The sequence below is a fragment of the Photinus pyralis genome, unplaced genomic scaffold (genome assembly GCF_008802855.1).
Source record: "Photinus pyralis isolate 1611_PpyrPB1 unplaced genomic scaffold, Ppyr1.3 Ppyr1.4_LG4, whole genome shotgun sequence".
Taxonomy (NCBI): domain Eukaryota; kingdom Metazoa; phylum Arthropoda; class Insecta; order Coleoptera; family Lampyridae; genus Photinus; species Photinus pyralis.
In genome coordinates, this window is record NW_022170511.1 from 11,988,536 (window position 1) to 12,016,433 (window position 27,898).

A 27,898-nucleotide genomic window follows, 5' to 3' on the forward strand; every position below is an offset into this window, starting at 1 on the left:
GACGGATAGACATTTTTATTTAGATGGATAATAGCAGAACTGACGATCCTTGTGTCCCCTACCCCGGCTAACCTCCTGTATATGGGTACAATGACATTGCCTAACATGCAAATTTTAAATCCTTTGAGATTTTGTGAGTTGAGAGATGCTGTTTCAGGATATGGTGGTGATGTGTTGAAAAATCACACTGTGCACATTTTAAATATTTAAAAGTATTGTGAGTTAACACTTGCCAACTTAACTTATGGGACCGGCACATAAGAAGTCTACGGTTGGTTATGCGCAGATGACTAATTTAGAACCTGTAAATCGCAAGCAAGCGCAAGAAGCCACCTGGCTCCGTGGTGTACTAATAGGTGCAATTAATTAGAGTATGAATAGTGTGGGTGCGCAATCTTTTTACGGGTTATTGGTTATTATTAAACACCACATTTACATTAATCGAAATCGCGAATAACCGATATCTACCACTTTTTTAATTTGACGGTTGGTAAGATTGAAAACATTTGATATGATGGTTGTGGTCATTAGCTCTCGTATTTACTTTTGTATTAATTTTATTTATACTTTTTCGTATTTTTTTTGATATTTTAATGTTATGTAACATTGTATATGTAACATCCTGTATATACGAATTTAAAAGAAAATAAACAAATGATTTGGATAACTTACTCATTTGTGCACGGCAACGAATTTGATATTTATTTTCTGTAGGAGACATTACCCTTAGTAGTTGTAATTCTGTTCAAATATTTTCCGTACAGTTTACAGATTTGGTGTTCCCTTTATGCAGACGGGGGATGAAGAATCGTGGCAACTCAGGAAGAAAAAGTTAAAGCGGCGCTTACTGATTGTGGTCCGACCTCCGGCATGATTCTTGAGTGATGTACAGGTGATGAGCTTTAGCTTCTTTTTTAATTCTCAAAAAGGAGCTTATAGTGTCACTAACTGTCACTCGTCCGGGTGCCTTGTAAGCTCTTTATAAATTGATCGAGATCTCGGCAACGGAATATCGTGGAACTTTTGGGTTTTCGGTATTATATTACTACTATCGTATTATTCCTGCATCGCTTAGTCTATAGCTACCTATGTGTCAAGTCACACACAAGGCCGTTTGTGCCTTAGTTCGAGCATCTTTTATAAATTTACAGATATCTAGATAAAGTAATATTGTAGTGCGTTAGGGTTTTCAGAATGAGTTTCGTACTGTCGAGTTATTCCTGCATCGCTTAGTGTGAAAGCTGAAAGCTATTCCTGAAGTTTATTTTCTATTTTAACCTTACCCTTTGCCTTATCCTTGTTTTATTTGGGGAAGGTGCGAAAATTTAGGATTTAGGATTTCTTCTGGGGGTTGACAAAACCAAATACTCTTGACCTTGTCTGTTTTTCAGTCATTACAAGTCCATCTAATTAGCTATCTAAACGTTTCATTTGTACAATCTTTTAAGTTCTTTTTATTGCCGGTGGAGGTTTCACCTGTAATTGTAATCACGATGCGTGCGCGCATGCGCAGAAGTAAATCTCTTATTTGTGGGTTTGAAAAATAGAAAACGATGCGATGCGTAAGAAGTAAATATAACAAAGGCACGGTACTGTTTTTTTTTCAAAATGATTGAGTGAAAGGTTGAGACGAAAAGACTTTTTTTTCTTGTCCTCCTCGACTCTCTACAAGTGATATCGATCGCACACAAGGCAATACTTATACGAATAAAATTATCAATGTATGTACCAATGAAAAGAGGAAGTTTACTATGTTTTTTTGAAAAGACAGTCTGGCTAATTTAATTGTAAAATTGTGTAGAAGAAAGGTAGAGAGTATTTAAAGAATTTTCGTCGTGATAATGTTAACGTTAAATCGAGTTAAGCGGAACCGTGTTTCGCCGTTTACAAAAATGTTCAGTCGGAGTGCTGTGGGTATCCAGAGTTTGTCGCTGATGAGAGGCCTCTCTTTTAACGTCTTCAAATTATCGGGAGTGGTAAATCGCAGTTACGACCGGAGATTTTGGATTAATGACACTTTAAGGTAGGTAATTAAGATTTCTTTAATTCATTTTAGCAATCGCGTGTTGCGTGGTATGTGTTATTTTGGCCCTGAGTGTCTGTTTCTCTTTCATCTTGTATGATTGTTTTATGTCGAATGAATTTGTTCATCTGTAAAGGGTTGGGTTTGTGAGTAGTTCAGCACAAATTACGACCTAGATAAGGATGTTCATGTCAAATTTTTCTATTTCGTACCCAGAATAAACATCAGTTGCTAATTGAAAATTTGTAATTCAATTCTTTCGAATTTTAGAGGCGGTTAGGGCTGTTGAATTTCTAAAATTAATAAAAACTTGGATCAGAACTTGAAAGAGCCCAATATTAAATAAAAACATTTTAGTTTCCGTATTAACCTTAATTTCCCTTTAAAGGAATAACCCGTTGATTTATTTCCATCAACAGGAATGAACAACATTTAGTATACTCGAAATGAAATTTTCTCTCTGATTACATTGTTGTAATGTAAGCATCAAAACGTACAAAATGACAGCTTGAATAAGCTTTACATTTGATAAAGGTGATCAAAGGCATGAAAAAATTTAGCATGAATGCTCTGACGTAAAATGCTCCGAAACGGCCCACTGCCACCTCTTCTACCCGATGTGTCTGTTATGAATGGTTGAATATAGTCACCTTTTAGATTCTGTAGTGCTAATATTTTGAATTCAAGGGGTTTTTTCAATGTATAACTTCTCTGATTGACAGATTTTCCGATAGTTATAAAGTACACGGAATGGAGGTTATATTTAAGATGACAGTTCCGGTACATGCAGGGCTTGCAGGTGTAAACGCATAGACTACGTCAGAACAGCGCTGAATATTGGAGGCAAGAAGACATTTTTTGCCAAGTAACAAAAATGAGGTAGATATTTGAAGCGATCCCTTAAATTACAGTAAGGTAAAATTGAATCAGTTTTAATATATTCATTTTCTTTCATGTGAACCTTACCTAAGCCCTTAATTTGCATATACAGTTGGAAGACGAGTCGAAAATTGCCGGATGTAACTCTATTACGAACCTCGATGCATGTAAATGCTTTGATGTATATTCACTGCAGCATAAAGCTAATGTTAAATATTGCTCAATTTGTATTTCGCAGACATGCCGAGGTGACTTTATACACAAAATTTAAAATCGAGAGATTCATTAATTTTCCCGGCATATTCCGAACGAAATCCGCACGCGCTCTCCCACTCAAAAATTCCCAGATCAGATTTCTGCGCGACTAAGTTTAGACTTTTGTCAGAAACTTTGTCAAGATGGATCTAAGATAAGTAAGTAATCGAATCGATTCAGAGGCAAAATGTACATCATGATCTAGGGTTATATGGAGTCGCGAAGGTGAAGGAACCTCAGGAGACGTGACTGGCGAGACCTGAATCTTAACGAGTTTGGGACACGCACTGAAAACCCACAATCCGTTCTTGTTTCTTTTCAATTTTTGATGATACCTTCGCGCATTTGAGGTATTTCGCCAGCATCTCCAACCTAATGGGATAAGGCTCCCGTAAGACGTTGAATGTGTACCTACTCTACCATCGGTCAATCCCATTTGAGAAGCTAACGCATTCGAACCCAGATGTTTATTATGTTGAAATCCCGAGTTCGTAACACAATTCGATTGTGTGTAGTGCCAGTCGAAATGTCGCAGTATATAAAGAACCTACTGCTTTACCCAAGTTACAAGTTTCGTTTCCAAATTAAACCCTATACATTTTATAACGCAATTTTCGTGTCATATACGGTTTATAGTTGTAGAAGTCCTTAAGTTTTATGATTAGTGGTTGTGTAAGTTGATGAGGTAAGACGAATGAGATTATGTGTTTATTACTATACTAAGCGAGATATATATTGTAAAGGCGCTATCGAATACATATCTAAATTAGTAGGTGTTTGAAATGTTTGCGTTTCTGTAACATAACCAATGCGTGCATATTCAATACAAAAGTCCCATTTATTTTTATTGGATTTTTATTGTCTTTTGAGAATTATGGTTTCTGTTTTGAAGTTAGTATCATTTCCATTGCCGAACCCTGAGTGCAAGACATTCTGTAAAGTACACACTTTGATCATCGAATTATCTAGAGGTAGTGTGGTTATAAGAAGAGAAACGCATGCACAGATATTCAGCTCTGTGATGTCTCACTAACGTTAAACCTAACGTGCAACCTAATTTGTCCATTTTCAATAACGTTTTTTGGCAGTTAACTTGCGTGTTGAGTTTGACGTCACAGGGCTGATTGCCATTTGTTTTAACGTGCCCCTTGTGCCACGATTAGTTTAACTCAGCTGGTAAATTCTCATTAATTAAATTTACATTAAAACTGAAAAACACTTTTGCTTTTTCTAACCGAGTTAACACAAGAAAAAAATATATATAGTAGAAGTCTTCTGTTGTAAATGAACGTCCGAATCTCTAAGGGATTTTGGTGGTTGCGCTGGTGTTCTTAATTTTGCGCGTCATGGGCAAACAAACGGCGAAATTGCACCCACACAGTCGAGTGGAATCTCTTGTTCAAGATGGACGATCTTGAGCAACCCTTGTGTTTATTAAATGATTGAAAAACAAATAAAAAGGCTACAGTACCTATGGGTAACTAAATATTGAGCGCATTTGTCTCTTTATCAAGAAGTGATAATAATATTAATATTATTATTATTATTATTATATTTGTCTCGTTATTAAGAAGTGATGACAACAAGTTTTTCAACTATTTCCGAATCGCTGTGAAATTCTTTGATGAACTCCTCGGCAAAGCGGAACATGGAATAAAGAAGCAAAATACTATGATGAGGGACGTATATCAGCATACAATTTTTAATTGTGAACAGTGCACTTGCACAACAAAAAATTGGAGATATATACAGTGTAGATCGGGTGGGATTGCATGGGTAACTTTCTTATTATTAAAGATGATAGATAGAGAACTGGTTAAATGGACGTTTTGCAGTTTCAGATGATTATTTAAAATTTCCTTGTGGAAATTCAAAATGTCGAATAGGTTCGACGTAAATTCAAAAGCTAAAATTGGTCATTTCCTTTAATGTCTTATATCATCGAAAGTATAAGATATATAAAAAAAAGTTTTATATAAAAGTTCCTGATACGCCTAATTTAGAATTGATGTAAAAAAATTCAAGATGGCTACCTTTGAGGAACATTTATCAACTTCCTAAAGTTAAATAGGCGCCATTTTGGATTTTTAGATTACTTGATAGATTTTATAATTATCTTTTCAATGAGTTATCACACAAATACAACTTACTGAATAAACAAGTACCACAAATGATACAACACATACGACAATCAGAGATTCACCTCTGAAGCAAGCCACATTATCACAACCCATTAGTATTCAACCCAAACGCGAAAACCTAAACAGCACTAATGGTTCACAACATATTGTAATACCTTCACCAATAACCCAAGCAATCAACACAAAAACAAGTTACTGAACAAACAAACACAATAAATATAAGTAACGCAACATGCACTACAAAAACAAGTCCACCCAATAAAATTACATGTCTTAGCACAGTTAAAAAACACAAAACTCCTTCTTCACAGAAATACAGAAACACATCATATTACAACCCACTCGTATTCAACCCAAATGCAAAGCCAAAGAACCGCTTCCACAATAAACTCCATTTAATAAAATTGCTAAACTTACAGGAATTATTATAATTATTTTTTGTTGTTTTCCTTTTTCCTGATAGCGTTGGCTATTGTGCCCATCAATAGCTATGTATGTTGGTAAGTATGAATTACATACCTACTATCCCTAGATTTCCTTTATGTGCGTGTATGATTTTATTTTATTTTTAAATAATAATAATAACGTACGTAACTGCGCAAAGCCGTTCTAAAGGCGTGTTATAGCATCAATGGCAACACGTTGCCTAAAGTAAACTGTCTTGAAGTGCGTTTCAATAATAATGGCCAGTATTTTAAACATCTGATCTAAACATCTAATTATTTTCATTGTTTTGTTGTCTCGAATAGATTTTGTTTTGTTTTTTTTTAATTCATCACAGCCTACTTGATTAAAATATAAAAACCGTTGATATATCTGGTGTCTTATTTTCATTCTTATGCTATACCTCGTTGAAAAGAGAATTAAGAATCTATCAAATAATTTCAAAATCCAATATGGCGCCTATTTAACTTTAGGAAGTTGGTAAATGTTCCTCAAAAGTAGCCATCTTAATGAAGCGTATCAAAGACAGTAACTTTTATACAAAACTTTTTTATATCTCTTATACTTTCGATGATATAAGACATTAAAATGTTATTTTTTTTTAATTTACGTCGAACCTATTCGACATTTTGAATTTCCACAAGCAAATTTTAAATAAGCATCTAAAACTGCAAAACATTGTCCATTTAACCAATTCGTTATCTTTAATAATAAGAAAGCTACCCATGCAATCCCACACTGTATACGACGTCATTCTTTAGCATACTCCGCTTTGAAAAACTTCAGCTGCAATAAGTGTAACTACGATACAATTAATCACTTTCGTTTAAAGCGTCATCTTTTAACATGCAAACTTTTAAAAAATTTGATTTGTGATCAGTGTAATTATGCTACTCACGATAAGCAGAACTTAAAGCACGGTATCTTAAACATGCCACATTCAAGGATGTTACGTGCAAACTGTGCGATTATGGCACAAATAGTAAGAAAAATTTCAATCATCATTTATTTAAGCACGCCACATCGAAAAATTTTGTTTGTGTTCAGTGTAATGCAATTATCATCGACATAAGAGAATGTCGGCGAGATGTAAAATTGTACGACTGGACTAGAACTAATAAAATAAAATATTAAATTGATTTCTGATTAGAAAATTAAGTGAATTGCGTTCAAGCTAATTCAAAACAGCTTCGATTTCTTAATAAAAAGGTCTTTCAGGTAGAATAAGATTAAAGGGTTATAACCTCGTATTGCGTTACATATGTCTGAAGGTCTAACTAGTGGGTTTGTTTGCGTTGATGGTGCTAGAAATTCTTTCGGGAGTCGTAAGCTTTGTCCATTTGCCATATCCGCCGCTGCTGCTGCTGCCTTGATATCCCCCTTTCAAGCATTTCGTGTCGCTAGAGGACTATTGGGAGTGCTTTTCGTGCCAACGCTGTGTTTGTTGTCTGGCGGTGACCTTCACTCCTGGATGCGACAACTGGTGCAGGTATTGGTGTACAAATTGCCTAAATCTCGATGTCACAAACGCTCTAACTGCGGCTTGCCAGACGTTACAGTAGATGGGTTGCTTGTGTGCTGCAGCTGTATTGGCTCTGAGCTGCAGAGACGTGCCTCCTAGGATTTTCTTCGCCTTTGGGTCCGTTTCCTGGTCTGCTCCTAGGGCGTTGAAGTCGATTTCTTGCGAAACCTGCTCGATTCGTGATAAGCTGTGTGCTACCAGCATTTTTCGTATTATCTTTTACGTATGCAGTTGCGCTGCCGCTTTCGTACCGCTGGGCTCGGCTTGCTGCTGCCTCCACTTGTTCGGGTCGCTATCTCTACTGCTAATTTTTTTGGTTTCGTGAACGGAGCTATCGTGCTGGAATGCGTCTACTGCGTGTCGGCTCGTGCCATGTGTGGCGCCGGCGAGTTCGGCTGTCCCCCCAGGTTGACTTTTTGCTTTATCGGTAGGATGGCTTGGATATTGTGCGGCAGTCTACTGTTCCATATAGACCTTAGGGGATTGTCGGGTCATAGGAACTGAGACGGGTTGCCGTCCAATAGTTCTTCGCGTTCGAGTAACTGTCTAATCCGTGCTGAGCCGCTTGATGGGTTGCGACTTCAGCTTTTCGTAGTTCTCGTCGTCGGTGGTTTGCTGAGAATGTCCCGGTACTTGGTGTCGTCACTCGTGATGTCGCTTATTCGGAAATGACTCCCACTTGAGCGAACTACGTTTCGTGGTTGGATGGCCAGAATGGTGGTAGCATTGATAGCTTCATTTGGATGCGTTGTATCTCCAGGTGAGGGTCGGCAGTGTTCCCAGTCGAGGTCGTGCCTTCGTTCGTCATTTTCAAACGTCCGTCGGTGTCACCGCTTTGGTGGTTGCGATGTTCTTAATTCTCTTCTTTTATTGAGTGACTTAAACTTTCTCTGCCTCTTTTCAGCTTCTCGGCTCCTAGCAACAAAGCAATACCTCGTGTTTTGAATATGATCAGGGAGATGTTACATTTGATGTAGTCTAAAAAAATGTTTATTGTGCGTCGCTAGTCAACGAAACCAAAACTTATGATATTGAACAAATGATAATGATTGTATAAACCCACCATTACACTTCAACGTTACGACTGTGGTCCCCCACGTAATTTATCACGATTTAGTTTGAATTTTTTCACCTAAAAAAGCAAGCTGTACAAATTTCGGGCGACTCACAAGTAAACATCCGTTCTCCGGGAACTTTTGTGGCTACCCGATACTATTTAATTATGATGCAAAATCCACCACCTCGCTGTACTTTTGCAGGTGGTTGACTTAATTAACTTTTCGGAAAGCGAAATACGGCGATCTAACGCGAAATGGCCTCCGTCTCGCTCTCCACTATCTAATTAATTGAAACTAAACCCACGCCCATGTCCTAATCTGTTCAACCAATTGTATTCATTTCTTTCAGCCAATAATATCTCTAGAAGAACAGTTTGTCAGTTACCTTGGCACTCTTAGAAAAAGTATTGTTCCTAAGACTTGCGCAAAGTGTCATTACCACACATACAGCGATTGATTTTGCGTGCGGGAAGTATCACTTTTCGCACTGACTCAGAAAATAACTATTTTGAAATTCCAATGCTTGCTGTTCTGGTCTAGAGCCGCATAATACTTTACAACAGGGATGGTTGCTTAGGCTGTCTATTTTTATACTATAACAATTTACGCACTGCCTATAATACAACTTCAATAATATTTGATTCTTAGTTCACGACATCACCTTTTTATATTTTAGAATTGTATACTGTTAGTAGGTGATGGTAGCGTGATAGAGTTAATGAACCTTTTTTTCTAAAACCATACAAGAAACGATGTAAGAAAATGTAAAGTGTCGTACGGCTTTTACGCTACTAGTATTTCTCGTTGACAGGTGCCCAATGCTTGCTTTTGCAGGCGTTACACATAGAACACCCATATAGAGTGATGTCATCTACTTACCATAACCTTTGGACTTCTTGTTAAAGGGGAGTATGAAGAGAAGAACTTACCTACAACAAAGCACCTTAATTACAATTTTAATAATAAGCAACTTACTAAAGCATGTTGATATATTATGTTTAAGCATAAAACGCAATATCAAACAAAGTTTGAGATAGCACGCTAAACTACGTTAACTAAAGGCTCAGTAGGAATTATCTATACAGGGAGATCAATAATAATCATATGCTGCGCCGCTCTTATAAAATATCACATTAGTAATCATTTGCCGCAACCAGGTATATGTGTACCAATACAAAACATAACCTATAATTTCACAAACCAAAACTATGATTTGTGATTCTTATTAGAATACTTTCGTCCCTTTCAAAACGGCTTTTTTCAAGACTACCAGTTTCTTTCGAATATTTACAAGGTGGGTAAATTACTTGTAAATTACAAACAAACGTTTTTTTAGTTGTAGCGTGTAATAGGCAATAGGTTTACTCCGACAAGCCTTTTACTTTAGAAGAGAATAAGATGCGTTTGCTGTCCTGTTTCCGTAATGGGACTAAAGACGAAAGTGGAGTTTGGGAGTACTCGATAGGATTGTGTATACAGGAGTTTCGATAAACAATTGTCAACCATGACGAGGATTACAACAATATACGCCGAAATGCTCATCGTTTACTTGAGCGGTTTAACATACAGGAAGTCTTGCTTCTGGGAAGTCACCTGGCCGCTTAGTGATTGCTAATAAGGAGGTTGTAAAAGATGCTCTTGCTCGTCTTGAGCAAAGTCGGAAAAAGCAGCTGCGACAATGTGTCCCACTAACGGGCATCTCATACGGAACGTGTGACGCTATTGCCTGGAGAAAATTGTACTTCTATCCTTTAAAGTAACCGTAAATTATTGCATGCAAATTTACGAGATGGCAACGTATTCGAAACCGTTTACACACCATTGCCGAATTACGAGCAGGTATAGAAGCTACCGTTTGAAACATTACGCAACAGCACTTACATGCCGTCTTCGAAAACATGAAGAAAAGAGTGGATCCCTGTCTTAATAATGGTGGCAAGCACTTCGAACAGTTGTTATAGTGTGCATGTAATTTATCCAATTACCTACTTCGCTATTAACGAGTTGTAAAAGACATAAAATCGTTTCAATTTTTGTAGTAATTTGCTATTCGTGTAGTTCCACATAATTTGGAAACTTACAAGGTGGTTAAATCGTTGATTTAGGTTAAATATGGTTAAACGTCAAAAGTTTACTTTAAGGTTATGTTTTAGTATTGGTGCACGAGGCCTGTTGCGGCAAATGATTACTAACGTCATAATTTATTGAAGCGGCGCAGCAACTCAATATTGATCGCACTGTACTGACTATGCCTCGGACTATGCACAGTTGAGATACCTCGAGTATCTACCCAGTCAAAATGGAAACTAATATGCACGTTTCGTAAGGTCACAAGAGAGTAGTTTTATAAACATTAGTTGATACAGTTGATCATGCGATATTATGACGATTTTTTGAAAAACAAAAGAACGCCAATAAATTTTAACCGGGGAATCAAATGCAAAAATTGGAACTAAGAAAAGTTGTTTGTTTTAATGAGTTCTAACTGCCGTTTTCGGGTGTAACGACTTAATATTAATTAAAATATAAATTCTCTTAAGCTGTATTCCACAGACAGACGGACAATATCACGAGGGGGACCATCGGTAATTCGTCAAGTTTATTGGTGTTTTCTTCTATATACAGGAGGTGGCGTCCAAGTACATTAAGTACCACGCATTATAACTTACTGTTATCACCGGTCCACCACATAACCTGGTCGTGATACTTAAATTTATAACGTTACGTTAAGGTCAACGGTTTAACGACAACTTAAGTGATGGTTTATTTAAATTTACGCGTTATACCTTTGCATAGACATGGTTCGGCAGTTCAACACCAATGCAACTCTAATTTTAACTGTACATTTTTAGTAAATGAGACTTCGTGCCATATATCTCGCCAGTTCTAGAAACAACTAATTTTACTCTAAAACTCAAATTTCAACAGAAAGGTATATTTGGGAAATGCTGTTTTATTTTAATAAAAAACGATATTGGCACGCACAAGCTAGTGTTTCTAATCGCAAAGGAGCGACGCTAGCTACAAATAATGTTTTACGAATAGGAAAGTCAGGAACTGGGAGAAGACTAATGAATTACGTGCTCTTCTTGCATAATTAATGAGATGGGATGCATGAAACCGTACACTACTCCGTCTTAATATAGTTAAGCCGAAAGTCGCGAAAACAAAACGCCGTAAATTTTCCAAGAGTGTAACCGGATTAGTTGCAACACATAATTTTTATGAATACATCATGTGTACGTCATTTTAATTCGATTCAGTTTGAGTGTTCCGTCTGGGATGTAGTGCGAGTTTTCGCAGGACGAAGTTTCCTGTCTTAAACTTAATTTCCAAGTCTGCATACCTTGCCGTAAGGTTTACTTAGAAACTTAATCAAAACTTTAATATTTATATTGCAAGTTGTTGGGGAAATATCGGGACGTTTTTCTAAAATGAAAGATGTGTATCATACGTTGGTATAACGTACGAAAAATCAATCAACGCGAATTGACACCTTTCGTCCGTTAAATCGGAAAATCCAATCTAAACGTTCTGAGTTGTTGTGATATATGTGTAGCCGCATTCAGTTTATTTCGAAAATGTCAAATATCCTCCGAGGCTATAAACTAACCAACTTTATAATACAATGTACGTAAAGTTAGGCCGTTTTCGAGACATCGGATTTTCAAGAATCATTTCTGTATCGTAACGACTGCATTAAAGTTACAAACAGCGAATAGCGGAGAATGTGGAGCGACACGCATTGAATCCCAAAAGGGGTAGGTATATATATTACAATTCGGCTACGAAGACCGATTTATGTCATCATGGAAGATGCTTGAGAGAAATACCTTTGATTAAGATGTATAATAGAATACGTGATTAGAGGCGAGAGTTAATTGAGTCGCCATGCGACGACATAACTGCATATAGGTACGTCTTGTAGAACACCGAGAATAGCTAAACTGTAAGGGTTAAAGGGATTCGAATTGTGGCCACTCGACCTTTACACTGATTGATGTCGGTTCCCCTTTTACGAGCCTGAATAGACGTGTATCGACGACCAGAGGTCGAAATGTGACTTGAGCACAGGTGTACGCAAATAACTACTATTGACCACTGTCCTTAGAGATTTCCCCGACATTGTTAGGAATCAAAGGGCGTGTGTACCAAGCTGTTCGGAAATTTAAAGTAAAACACACTTTCCCAGTAAATTTAGCAACGTTTCCGTTTACATCCAACAAGTTTTAAGAAATTCGATTTTCACCGAAGCTTATTCTTTTATTTTTACTTCACCTACCTCTTTCAGAAGGCGGGGCAGGAAATGATGGGGCACGCATCTCTTGTAACCGATAGTTACATTATTCAAATTGATTACTTTAAAGTTTCTTAAAATATGGGTTCTCCCGACTAGCTCAATCGAGTGGGAACTCTTTAAACTTACCTTTTGTCACGAAATCACCTTTTATGTACGCCTTGACACAGAAAAACTGATTGTTCTTGACCTCCATTATCATAGGAAATCTCTCATCGCATTGGTCGATAACAAAAAAACCCAAAAATACTAAAAAGACAACACATTTGGATATTTTGGATAAATTACAATAAGAGATTATCATTAAAATGATTAACAACATTTTCCAATTCGTTTTCTATTTGAAGCAAAAAAGTCTAAGAAATAACGTCAACTATATTACATACAGGGTGTCCGGATTGCTATTTCCGATATTTAATAATAATAATAATAATAATAACCATTTATTTACATTCTTGTTGTAACAGAAACCTATAACCTATGTATAATAATGTAAATGTAAAAAATGCCCAAAATGAAAATAACTAAAATATCATTTGTAACGTCCTTAGGTGTAACGACTAAGTTAAAAACTTGTTGTCACTACACCCCAAGGTGTACGTAGATAACGCTTTTTGAACCGATCACAAGTTGAGAGTGATAAAAAACAAAGAGTTAGGGTAGAGTATCCGTTAAAGACCGAAATTACGTTAACAACACGTATTTTTACACTACGAGGTGGCTCCGGTGGCTCGCTCTCATCTTCGGCATTGTTTACACCTAGAGAGTAGTATTGGTGGTCAGGGGATTTTGCTAGGCGGGAAGAGTAGCGTTTTTTGATAACGCCAACGAAATATTTCCTGGGAATCAATTTCAAACCAACATGCCCATGAAACATCACAAATATGACAAAGCTGCTGAAGATATCAGAGCGTCATTCTCTTCCTCTTATTTGCTCATGTGAAGGTGCACATTAAATTCACGAGTTTTTTAAAAAGACGAGCCTCTACAGTGGCTGAGAAATGGGACAGACCATACTCTTCGGTCTTGTGATGGGTAAATGTCCGGATTCAGTTCAGTCTGATCTGTGCCATCAGCATGAGGATTATGGGTACGAGATGTGAGTACTGAAGATGGAGCAGGAATATATTGAAATTAAATGTTTTTCTGTTTTGTTACTAATCTTCACAACATATAAATGTTATCAGTCTTGTCAGTAAGAAATTATTTAATAATTAACAATGTATAATAATAAATGGTCGGCAACTTGTTTTGTTTTTTATTAAACGGGAAATTGCAACGAGAAAACTGTATCATAAAAATTGATAAAAATGCCTCCGATTAGCTCTTACGGTTCCCTATTAAAGGTTACCTTTTTCCTGAAAATTTTGCTGCAAAGGGGGTTCATTGACTTGTACGGTCCAGCAAAATAAAAACCGAAGTTACAAATTGTTTCCGTTTCGTTAAAAATCAGAAAAATATTGACTGACCGTGTCGATGGTGACTATCTATGCGAGACAATAAATCAGCCATGGAATTATTTCCCTAAGAAATACATTGTAAACTTCGAGACAAAAATGTAAGGTTGATTCCCAAATGAAATGATAAGTGTTTAGTAGTAGTAGTTTTGTAATTTTTTTCTCTATCGAGTGACATAAAAATCCATTATGGCGTCCATTTAAAATAAGGAAGTTGATGTCAATATCTCGGAAACAGCCATTAAACAAATTTTCTACGTTCATCGCAATTATCCCACCGAATCTTGCAACTTTTATTTGAAACTTTTTCCGATAGCTCTCTTTGTTACTAAAACATTTGAACTTTTTAAAAATTTTCACTCTTTTTGAATTATCTACGAAACGATTTATTGTTTCAAAATATCGCATCGGAATATCCATCAGCATCAAAAACTACACAACTTTGCCAATTTAACCGAATCTGGAAGTATAAAAATAACAAAGACTCAATTTAAGACACCCTGTATAAATGTACAGTGATTTACTATACCTATACAGAGAGATTCGACTCTTTTCTCAGTTAACCTGTTAACTTCTAACAGATAGTGGGTCAAACCAAATACCATAAACTCCAAACTGAACTGCAAAATTTTGAATAAATAAAGTGGACCTTGGGCAAGTATCCAACAAAGACACAGGTAAGTTAGAAATGAAGTCGTGAATGAAATACACCGAAATTAATGTGAAATGGTACAAAAACACAATTATGACAAATAGACCAAAATTATGATATAATTACTTACATTACTTGTCCGGGAATTGAAATATCCAAATAAAAGGTATCCGTACACAGTCCACAAAAATTTTAAATTTTCAATTAACACAAATGACACTTTACACTAACGAGATCGGGTAATCGCAGCACTTCAAACTAAGTCACGTTGAAAACCAACTTAGGAAGCGCCGACAAACACCTCTCCTTGCAGTACCTTTAATGGTCCAAACTTTACGATAATTCTCCAGCCGATAAGACATAAAAAAACTTCGGCGTTAAAAAAAATTAGCCGCGAATTCGGCTTCCGGTTTCACAAACGAAACTTCTTCAATCTTCAAACTCGCATTGCACGAAAACTTTCGATGTTGGCTGTGGCTTCAAATGAATAATAAACTGGCCGTAATTCAAGGATGGAATTCGCCAGAAGCGATAAAATCTTAAACGAAACGTAACTCGGCGCTGAAAGTGGCAAAAAGCTGACTTAAATTTTTATTGAAACGTAGTTCTGCGTTGAACGTGGCAAAAAGCGACGCTTTTCTTTTTCTCGGTAACGTCCTATTTAAGGCGAAACCCTTCTTTCGAATACAAAAATTACAACAACCAATCATACACAGTTGACAACAAAGACTATCCTATCAACGTACGTTATTAGGCCAACAAAAATGGACGTCTAAATCAATTTGTTATCATGCATTACGGGATAAATCCAAACTTAAATTATAGGAAAAATAAAATTTCACCTCTCTTAACTACGATAAAGGCGATAAATCACATCTACCTGTCTATTAAATTAAGCGTTTACATTGATAACAGGTAAAGACTCAAAAATTCGCGGAACTTTCTACGTTTCAATAAAATGTAAACAAAAACAACCTTGACCGCTTTCTCGTATAACACAATAATCTCCATGTCCAACGACAATTAATAAAATTTAATCAGGAAAGTTAATAACACAAAAAAGAGACCTCCCTTGTCTGTTAATTAAGATTTCCAAAAATTTCATCCTTCCGGACGAAATAAACACAGGAATATTACGATCTAGTTATTGTGACCTTTTGTCATTTTCAGAGACGAATAGGGGAAATGTAGTTTCATTTATTTCTTTAACTGGTAGCCCCGAAGTTCTGCGTGAGAGTTCAGCATTTTGTATTTTTGTGTGGGTCATACTGGCCAGCCTACCTTCATTTTGGGAACACCCCGAAATGGTAACACCAGGATCTCGTCTTTGTCGTCTCAGGCGGATTGCCCAGAATTTCTAAAATTTTCTCTGAAGAGTATCTAGAATCTCCGTCATGGATTAAATATTTTGTGAAAGCTATTTTTGATGAGGGTATTCGAAAATTCCCTGATGGACATGAAATATGGATACCTGCGAAAAATCCGTAAGGATCTGTAAAAACCATTTCAAGAATGAAAAGTATCCTTGAATATTTATTTATTTCTTTAACCAGACACCATACAGAATAAAAATCCCAATTACATGGCACTCGAGCTCTGAACATACATTAGGGCCTAAGATCTAATTCATTCACTGAGGAGAACTTATTTAAAGTGATCAGTGTCGCTAACTGCAAAAATTTAGATACTACACAATTGGGATACTAAACACAAAAGCATTTTAATACAACGAAATCGAATATATAATATACCTACCGGCGTGAAGATTGAGGCCCGTTTTAACATTTAAATAATTCGAAAATCAGTGAAAAGTCAAATTCCTTAGAAGTTTAGACCGATCCAAACAAACGCACTACTGGCTACGGAATAACCACCTGTTTCAATCGAGTTTAACAACCTGAATGAGTAGGAAAAAGAATCTCTCCAAATCCCCTCTACAATCGAGATTAAAAATTACATTTGGGAACACCTTACATAAGCAACCCTTATTTCACAAAGGAGGGAAAAGAAACTAATTGGCATATTCTTTCGTTGTAGGACGCGAGGGATCTACATCTAACATTTGTAACAATATATGCTCAATTGAATACTGTCCTTTCAGTTGACATTTCTTTTAGTCTTATATCTGTAATACCCGGATGTAGGTGGACTGTGTGGGTTACTTTGATGTTAGTGAAGATACATATTAGGTTAAATGGAACAAGTTTTGCAATTGCATGTACCTAGGTACTAATTAAAATTCAATTTTTAGAATGAGAACATTCGATCCCGATTAAAAGTTATTAAAAAAAACTGAAGCACTGATGTTCAAAAACCAAAATAACCCTGATAAATAAAAGTTAGGGAGGTAAACCACACATAATATCAAGGTGATGTACAAGATGGCAGTTACTCTCATATTATGAAATGCAATTACCTTTTGTTAATATTGGTCTACTTCCAACTACGTGACCTTAGAAAATGAATTTTGAATTTCAGAACAGAAGGTTCCACGCCCAGAGTGCGGGATAGGATCGTGTCAATGTTAAACGCGTCATCGGGACAAGAAAAGAAACAAAGTAACAATAAAAACATAGAACTCTTACCAATGAGCCGACGAGAGCGTCACGCATTATTACTCCACTAAATGGCACACGGAACACTGAAAAGAGAAGGCTAAACCTAACTATTTCAACCTATTCAGTCGGGAGAAATTGGAGAAAGTGACACATCAGTCAATAAGATAAAGATAACAGCGTAAGTGACGCTTAGGTTACTTTAGGGATAGGGATGGTCGTCGCTTATGAAAGAAACGCGCACTACAATTAAAAATCGCCGTCTTAGCCTATTGGTGTCATTTTGTGAGCGTTTTTTTTGTAAAATAAAAAGTAGGGATGAAATAGAGATGGTTTGTGTTTCGGTCACTAAATAAGGTGTTAGCGGGAAAACCACCTTTTTGGCTCTCGTGAACTTATTACGCGGGTGAAATAATACTATAAACAAAGTTAATCTGGTAAGTCGCGGGCAAGCGCGTCTTATCTAAATTTGTGTCAAATCAGAAATGGTAAGTCGTAAGTTTTCATACCATTTTGCATCCTACCGTTATAATTAATATATTCTCAATTTGTTTAAAAATGGTCTTCTGGAAGATTAATTGGCATAAATAATTGTTTAACAACCAGTAGGTACGTAACATAAATTAAGATGATGGAGTTTCCATTTATCTTCATAAAACGCATATGTTGTTCGATAATGATTTTTTCGATTTGTTTATAGCATGAAAGACACTTAATCTTCACATAGTGTAATAAGGAAAACAAGAATAAGATGTACGTAAGTACGACGAGTGAAGAATTATATACCACTTGCAAGTTGCACGAACCCTCCGGTTATTTTCTACATTAAGGTAATTAAGTTTATTGTGGAATCATTAATAAAGTTGTATCTTTTGTTACGTATTTCCTTTATAATTCATAATTAGTGTGGTGGCGGAAAATTACGTTTCCTTCATTATGTCCCGACGTTTACTTTAAGGGAATGCCTAAAGACATTAAACTTGACACTCGATAAAATGTTTATTATATAAACTATCCTCAAATTATAAGATTTCCATTGATTTTAAGAAAATGAAAAACATCTAAGACTCCACTTGCATTAATATTCCTGATGTGCAGATGCAACAAATAATAGACCAGTAAAAGGAAAAAAATATATATTAGGAAAAGAAAAACACATTGTATTTGTAATATCAGTAAAACAATGAAAAACCGTAATGTCATAATAATAACGTTTCTTGACGGACAGATATAAATACATTCAATTACAGGTCAATCTACCAATAAAGCTAAAAGTAACGCACATTATAAATAAAAAAAGAAAAAAAAATTATATAAGAATTTATAGAAAAATTATTAAAAATGAGAAATGAGAAATTAGTTAATTATAACGGTTCCTGAATGTCACGCCTATTTGGAATGGGAAAGAAGTGCTATTAGAAAGCTTTCAATACTGCAAGTACTCAAAGTATTTACAATCCCTGGGTCAGTACTCTACCATTGCATAAAGGTTAGGATCATCTACCTGTGCCGTTTACGCCGCAAAATTTGTAAAAATATTATACCAATACAGTTAATAAAATAAATTAGGGAACAAGTATCTTCTCATTACAGGCTTTTAAGATCCTAAAAGGATTAAACCGAGCTCTTAGAGCATAAAATTTGAATTTAATGACATTTTAATAGAAGTCAAATTTCATAAAGAGGGAGGATTGTATTTAATGAACCCATTAATCAAAATGGCCCATGTCGAAGCGACTTTTGAATGACAAAACGTTTTCAAGAAAGGGATCAATCAAACAAACATTAATATATCCGACGGACGACTTCCCTAACTGCAAATTGTGCACCCATTTATCAATTTCCGGTATCGCTAAAAGCACGCGGGAATAAAGAAGTTAACGGGAAAGAGCCGTGCATAATATATACTAATGTTTATCTACATCGTCGTTGACGTAGACGATGATCACATTTTGTTGTACACTCAATCAGATCCTAACATAAAGCGCTTGATTTCGCAGTATTTCGTGCGGATATAACTCAATTTCGCACGCATTGTTAGCAAACAACTTTATAAACAGGACAAAAATATAAGGAATAACCGTATTCTAAATGTCGCTTGAAAAGCTTTTCGTATTTCGAAAGGGATAAAGACGCGTTTTTGCATCGTTACGTCTATTATTCGTTGACGAATCACTACAAGCGGTATCTACCTTCTAAATAGACACTTATAATTCCCCTCATTATGTATGTATTCACGTGAAAAGTAGGAAAAGGATGTCACGGGGATGAACAAAAGTTCAGCGCTGAGAAAGGATCTAATCCGGGATCACCGGTCACACCTCACTTACGTTGCACTTCTCAGATTGTTCAAAAAGCTTTGATATTACTACCCTTCGCGATACTTTTTTCGTTTAATTACTGAAATAAAGCACGTAAATGTATAAAGTTAAATGTAGAGCGGCGCTTGGTGTATAAAAAGCGCTTTTAATAACGCACTCGAGATACTATACGGATTGAAGTTTCCATTTTTATTGTCTCTCTCTATTTCGTCCATTAGTTACGTACATTTTGTAATTTATTGGTAGAAAATTAATTCAAGCTCACGAGAAAATCTCATTTGATCCAACATGCAAATTTTATTACGAGCTGTGATCTAATACCACTAGTCTGCAGAATTATTTTACATCACTTACTTTTTTTTATAAACGCGACGTAATTAAATGAAAAGCTCTTCTCTTGCAAACACTCTAATATTACCACTAATTAAAAATCCGATCATTGGAACCATTCCGAGTAGTAAGTTCCGGACTTTGCTGAAAAGGAGTAAGTATCCAGCGATGAAATGGCATTTCATTTTTAACAGATTTTATACTATTACATTGAATAATGATATGGAATAAGTAATTATATATGTATAATTACTTATTCCATGACAATAGCGACGACCCTTGTGATGTGCACCATTTATAGTTCATTTGTTTGCACATTTTCATTTTTCGTTTGCTACGCAAGTTATGAAATTAAATTGGAGGGGGAAGTGACCAATTTCGGTTTATGTTTACTTGTTTATCTGTTTACCTGTTTATCTTTTTTCTGTTTATCTGTTTACCTGTTTATCTATTTACTTGTTTATCTGTTTACCGGTTTATATGTTTATCTGTTCATCTGTTTACCTATTTATCTGTTTACTTATTTATCAGTTTACCGGTTTATCTGTTTATCTATTTACCTGTTTATCTGTTTACATACCTGTTTATCTGTTTACCTGTTTATATGTAAACAAGCGGTTTTATTGAATAGTATACACCTTGTTAAGAGTGTAAAGAAGTGCAAGCCTGGCGCGTCATCTGACTGTCTAGCTCAGGTGGTTCTACTATTTTATTACCAATTACCTTTCCAATTAAAAAGGAAAATAATGCAAAACATGCAGAATCCATCCAAAAGAAAAAGACGAAAATTGTGATTATTTTCAAAATTCTTCACAAGATGTCCAATTTTTGATCTAAATACATATCAAGTACCTACTTACGTTGTTCTTTCAGGTGCAATTCATAGATCTGGACAAAATTTATCCCATTAATGTGAATGGATTGGTTGATCAAAAAACTATTATTTTTTGTGCAGGTAAGATTATAGTAGAGGAGTAACAAGAGAGTTCGGGGACATTTTTCGCCAAAATCCCATGTCATTTCTTATCGAAAATTTTACGGTTCACTTTGGGTAACTTTTATACCAACTAGCACATGCGCAATAGGTTACTGAATGCTAATGATGCGTAAAAAGTGTGGCACATGTTGTGGGTCACGTGGCGTGACACTTTCACCCGGGGTGCCAGTTCATATATTGGCAGTAGAAGCAGCCACCTTAACCGCTAGGCTACCGCGGGTTATTGAATACACACTTTAGAACGCCATAGAAACAGCGCGAACGTTTATGTAGAGTTGGTTTGCTTCATTTGAATTTGTATATGTTGTTCTTCCTTTTAAAAATTGTGCGAATGCGTGATTCTTGTTTAATTTTTATCGCTTTTGTAATTTCATCAATTACATAAGGTGTTACGGTAAGACACATCTGGTCGTTTATAATAAGGAACTGTATCGGGCGAAAATTAATTAACGCACGTGTTTTATCGCTATTCGGACGTCAGGTGTTTTGAAGAATTTTTGGTTCCATATAGAAGAAGTGCGTTTGGCACGTACCGTAGTGAATGGAGGAGTTCATTTTATAGTGGAAGTGGTGTTTCCTTAAATACTGGAGACAAAAAAAACGAAGCCGCGGCTGCTGTTAGTTATTCGCGACGGTAAAAGAGCGTGTACATTTGTTTACGCTAAATTACGGGCAGTCAGCCTTACTTGTTTTGTTGAAAACGTAGTTCGTCATTTTTTACTTTGCGACTACATACGAAGTATGTATAAAGGAAAGCATTGTAATCGTGATAAATTTTCGATATGCCAATATTGCGTTTTCTGGACGTTTTGAAGCCCACAAACTCCAAAAAAGTGATTTTTAGCTTGACCTGTGTGGGTGCGCTAGGGTGTGTCTGTATGTGGTTCTCTTTTTGTGAACACCATAACTAGAAAACGCCTGAACCTATTGGGACAAAATTGAAGGTGCATATAGGCTGGGTATGGGTTTTCATTGGTAATCATCTTCATGGTTGTTGAGGGTGTCAAAGGTTTAAATGAGTTATATTGAAACGAATTTTTTTAATTTTTCTCGCATACACTGGCCAAAGTGGCTTAAAAAAACAAAAAAGTTCATTACAGTTTTTTTGTAAGTTTCTTTGTTTTTGAGAAGTTTTGAACTGAAAAGTTAAACTATTTGATTTATTTTTCTAAATTTGCATTCTTTTCGAAAACTAAGCATCAGATTGAAAAATGTAAATTACAAAAAAGGCGTGTCTTGATGAGATCTACAAAAATAGTTATTTGTGTACCAAGGCCGTAAAAGTGATCTTTTTTGGCCGAAGCTGCTGTTTGTGGCCGAGGCGGTAGCCGAGGCCGCAATTCAGATGAGGCCTAACAAATCACTTTTGGCCAAGGTGCACACAACATTTTTTAGGCGATCATCAAAAAAAAATTCAAAAATTTGCTCATAAACATATTTTTTCTGAAAATCATAGTTATCTTAGACAATTAAAAACAAAGCATTGCGACCCTATGTCATATATGATATAAGAGCAGGCGTTTGAGAGTAAAAGTACAATCGCAACTTCCTCCGCTGCACAAGATTTTAATAATGTCAAATGCAATAGGTCCTTCGTAACTGTGGCTTCCAAGACCTTATAGTTAACATGCTGTACAATTATTAGAAACCTGATTTCCTACTTTGATGGTAGGTATAGGTAGCTACTTGTGTTTTCGGTTAATTGCTGGTGATTCTTCGTATAATAATGTAAGCAACAACATCTTCCTCATGTTTTGGTTCTACACTTCAAAAAGGTCTGCAGGCAGCAAAGATTGAAACGTCACACTATAATTTTAAATGTGAACATTGTGATTATGCAAAATGGTGTGAAACATTCCTACAAGTCCGAAAATGAAAAAAACGCACGTGGATGGCCCAATCCTTGATGGGGCGAGACGAGATAGACGCTTAGTATCAAACAGATTACTGTTTCTCACACATCAGTTTCAAATAAGTACAGTTTGACAGATGTGTACAATAAAGTAATGTTTGACAGAAGCGTACAATAAAGTGAAACTTTATGGCCGCAAAAGCGACCATAAAATCAACGTTTTTGTGATGATAGCCTAAAAAAAACTCTTACACACTTTTTGCGTCGGGTTCAAAATAAAGGCGCCAGAGGGCATTTTCTAAATGTTATACTATGCCCAAGATAATGACTCTATTAAAAGTAGTTGGAAAGTCAAGTCAGGAGTTTACCTGACAACTATTTTCAAATAAGTGAGGAGTTACTCTACCAAAAGTATTAAAACATGCGTTTCTTCTTTAAGTTTTTCTCAGGAACTATGTAGGATAAAAGCATGGAACTTTTTGGAAGCTGATCGAGAAACTTTGTCAATATTAGGATTTTTCTTCTAGCAGATGCCGGATGCGTACGAGGAGAGAGTATAAATTTCTAAGTTTCAATTTTGATTTGTTTTGCGCTAGCTGAATGTGTGTTTTGGGGGTGGTGTAATGACGAAGCCACCGTAACGGTGGCTTCGGTAATGACCGCATGCATTGCACACAGTAACGTTTATCGGTAATTAAATTTGTAGACGGGAGGATTCGAACCTTAGTACATTGGCGTCGAAAGCAGCCACAACTTCGCCAACTTATTGAAAACAGACGTTAAAACCGAAACTGTACTTTTAATTACAATTACAATTGTTACTCGAAAAGATGCAGGAAAAAATAATATCATAATAAGGGGACAAAAAAGAGAGTGTTAAACCTTCATTTTGATTCTTCACATCGTACTGCCTTTTGAATCTCCTGTGAACCCCCTGGAAACGCCCATTTACGATTTCCAATATATAAGTGTATAAATTACTTGGAGAAGCTGTGCTTACCGCCCGCTGTTTGGGAGGTTCTGGATTAGAATCCCGTTACCGACAGGTATGCCAGGAGTTTTGTTTAATTTCTGAGTCAAGTAGTACCATTTTAGTGATGAATTTTGTACTACATGTTTATTTTTTAATATAAAATTTCAATTTTACTATAGAACTTTTGATTAATATCGATCTGTCAGTGATGAGAGGAGTCATTACTCATTAGACATTATCAATGTGACAGCGGGCAGGAAAAGTGGTCAGAAAAAGTGTTACTGCCACACGGTCATGGCACCTAAAATTTCTTGACATGCATACATGACAATTTCAGGAAAACATATTGATATTAAAGTTGAATTAATATTTGTGATGATCAATTTGCAGGCATCCAGACTAGGTCCAGTAAAATTTTAGTTATTTAATAAAAACAATTTCTTGGTGGCATACATAATGACATGCTCAGATGAAAATGTAGGCTTTTCTATGATACTAGTCAGTTAAACCTGTTAATGTCAGGTGCATATTTGAAAACAATGTTTGTTTTTTTACAATAAAAATTTGCTCTTTTAATGTTTTGCAACCTCAACATTATGCATCACATAACAGTTATACAGTGATTGAAATTTGTATTTGATTGTACATCTGTGTATAGCAAGGATTCAAACAAATTACTTCGATAAATAGACGACTTGTTCAGGGTTTTCAGTGCTTGAAATGTTCAACATTGTCTCATCTCAATGCCAATGCTCTATGAAACTCGTTGAAAGGCTTTGTCACAAAAATTGGCCGGAATTCAAAAGTAAATTTCAAAACAGCTGTACAATTGTGAAATTGCCAATGCTATTACGAATGATTTAATGCAATTTTAGTACCTAACTATATAAATGAGAGACTGGTAGGTATTTTATTTTACAAAATGAAGTACTGCATCGTTTTTGTACTACTACTTGGAGTGTCATCGACTCAACAACGTTGAGAATTCACCGTTCATGAATAGCCTTCGTCGTTCGCATATAGATCTCTATCGATCCACAACAAATCAAGATGTCGCCGTACAGTTCGCAACATCGTTATTGTTAACAAGCAGAACGTCAACACCACACATCATGAAGATTTCGTTGTAACAAAATCGACAAAATCGTAGAAAAGAGCAATCTTCGTCATTGCAATATCGCCTTCGTTGTTAATGGACTTCGAAACAACACGTACGTTCCTTTGTTTACATTATCCTTTCGTAACTTGCCATTTTTCTAGTAGCGTGTCGTGCCTACGTTAACCACATTCAATAGAAATTCATTTACTTTGTATTTTTTATAATAAACACGTTTGTGTCTATATTCTTTCATTTCCAGCATAAACAAGGCCTTGGATGTAATTCATAATTACAGTCTACTTACAATGAAATTCTTTGTTATCGAAGCCCCCTTGTACGGTACTCGATCCCTTTCTCCAAGCGCTTCTATCCAGGATCATATCCTCATCATCCAAGTCTCGTTCTTCCATGGTTTCCTTATTCCTTCGTTCCAGGAGCGACATGGTCTTCCGCGTTTCTTTTTTTCCTGGAGGTTGCCATTGGAATATTCTTTTCATCTTCTCGTAAATAAACAATTGGAATCGGGAGCAGCGATTAGAGATCCCAGTTACACGGACGGCACTCTGTACACTTTGATTTTTGAGGACAGTGCATATCAGTGCATATAGTACATCAATCCGCCGCCGAGGCTTGCACCAAGGAAGGAATTTTTTCTGAGTTTATTGCTGAAAAAGTTATTGTAAAAAAACCAACAAACCGTTTTTTACATGTTCCATAATTACACTTTGGTTGCTCGTTGGTTAATATCCCTTTTCTGGCCTCAAGGATAAGGGATAAATAATAACTCAATGATCTTTATTAAAATTTGAATGGTTCTTATTTTTCTTAAAATATCGTTTTTGCTGTAAGAGAACACATGTGGTTGAGGCGGGGGAATGGTTTAACCACATTCATTCGCAAAAAACATACTTCGCATTGGTAGGAAATATTAAGAAATGTATAATCGTATGTGAAACTAACTCATTGTCAAATGAATCATAATCGAGATTACGAACAATTGATGTTCACAAAACACCAACTTAATGCAAATCGCAAGTAGCTAAAATTGTCTTTACAATTATATATACGATGACTCTGACGCTATTTTTAATTATCTATTTTTAATGTCTACAACGGGGCAAGCTATGATAAGGCAATTCGACAATGAGGTAAATTACGGCGCAAATAATTGTTCATAAATACCTTGATAATTTATACACTAGGAGTTCTCGATGCGCTTTCGTGGAGGCTTCAATGTGAAGAATGGTCTGGTCCCACCCTCAGAACTTGATGTAGTTGTACGCACACGGATCGACCAAAATACCGGCGTGGCTGCTTGATGATTCAATGCGGGAATGAAATTGACTTTTCAGGTGGGATTTGCACGGACCGCTCATGAAACAGATGCGATCCTTTCTGTTGTGGAAATTCTCTTCTCGAAAGTGCTGCTCAAAATCTATTTCATCTGTACGGCCTAGGCTGGCGGTCGTCAATATCTAGTTCTCGGCAAAATTTCGCCACGAACACGATTTGCTTCACAACGCACGGTTCGACTCCGTAAGGTTGTCCGTACAATCACTTAACTTTCGAACACGAATTTAATTATATTTATACTCCTTCTGTTCAATCACAGATTAATCTAATCTGTAATTAAGTTCCGCCTATCTCACTACTACGAAACGTGTATAAGTTCTGCGCACTTCTTTTACAGGCTTTTGTCAATTCGACTCCGGTATTGAATAGATGTGTTTAAACGAACCCCCCTTGCGGTTATTTTATTACAATGATTCAATTCAATACTGATTCCGAATATACGTACGTAAAACAGTATTTATGGTCCTATTCTATTTACATGTGAAACAGATTGGCATTTCTAACTGCTATTATTACTTTACAGTGCTAATTCCCTTTTAACCACCTCACGGTAAAACAATATACCTAAATAAATTTTTGTACAGAGAAATCCCGTTACAACTCAACAAAGTGATTCGTGACTATGTCCGGCTTTAACCCACAAAATCTCAAGTCGGGTTTGGTTCCGGGTCCGGATTTTACAAACCAATTACGGGTCCGGGTTTTACCAATAAGTCCAGCTTCGCGTCCGGGTCCGGGTTTTACCCAGACCCTTCGTAGTAATGGCAAAAAACAACAATTAAGGGAGAATGTTTTAAATGATAGATTTCCGTATCTTCCTGTACTAGCTCTAAGACTGTTTCGTTTGCTTAATCCTATTTCTTCTCTCTTTCTACTACAATTACTATGTCATCCGCGTATTTTATCATATGTATTGTTTCACCTCGCACTTCCACCTCGAAGTTAGGTTAGTTTTCTTAAATAAAAAATTTGACAGGCGGCAATTGCACGTTTTACCATTGTTAAGTTAACAAAATTATGCATCACATAACAGTTATACAGTGATTTAAATTTGTATTTGATTATACATCTAAGCCATGGTCATTTCTTGGTCTGTCAAACTCGTTGAAAGGCTTTGTCACAAAAACTGGCCGGAATTCAAAAGTAAATATCAAAACAGCTTTACAATTGTGAAATTGCAAATTGCCATTACGGATGACGTAATTCAAGTTTTGTAGCTAACTATATAAATAAGAGACTGGTAGGTATTTCATTTTATAAAATGAAGTACTGCATTGTATTTGTGCTACTACTTGGAGTGTCTCTTCAAGCTCCCTCGGAAGATGCGGTGGTAAGTATTTGGTGACATATAATTTCTTTTAACTTAATTGAACAATTATAGAAGGCGTCTAAGAAGATAATCCAGGAATGTGCGGATCAAGAGGGAATTTCCAAGGAAATCGTGCATGACATTCTGTCTACTGGGAAAAGACCAGACTATTCCGTGATGAAGTGCATGGATAAATGTGTGATGGAAAAAACTGGAACATTGAGTTCTAATGGAGTAGTTGATGACTCCTTAATAATTACAAGTTGTGCAACTCTTCCTAAGATGGACCGGTCTAAATGTGAACAAATCGTTAAGGATTGTCCGTACGTGGATAAGGGAGATAAGTGTCTTATGTACTATGAAACCACAAGTTGCATAAAT

General features: G+C 36.1%; 1 protein-coding gene across 3 annotated transcripts in view; it reads right to left on the reverse strand.

Moving 5' to 3' along the window:
• LOC116167671 (gamma-sarcoglycan) overlaps nt 1-27,898 on the reverse strand; it is a 295,822-nt gene that overhangs the window by 79,344 nt on the left and 188,580 nt on the right. Inside the window, exon 1 of one of the 3 annotated variants that reach the window (XM_031483119.1) lies at nt 17,314-17,350. The exons of the other annotated variants lie outside the window; for them this stretch is intronic. Within the exon in view, the coding sequence (XP_031338979.1) occupies nt 17,314-17,340 (27 nt within the window). The 5' untranslated portion in view covers nt 17,341-17,350. Of the gene's footprint in view, nt 1-17,313; nt 17,351-27,898 lie in introns of those variants that run through there. 3 annotated transcript variants of the gene reach the window in all.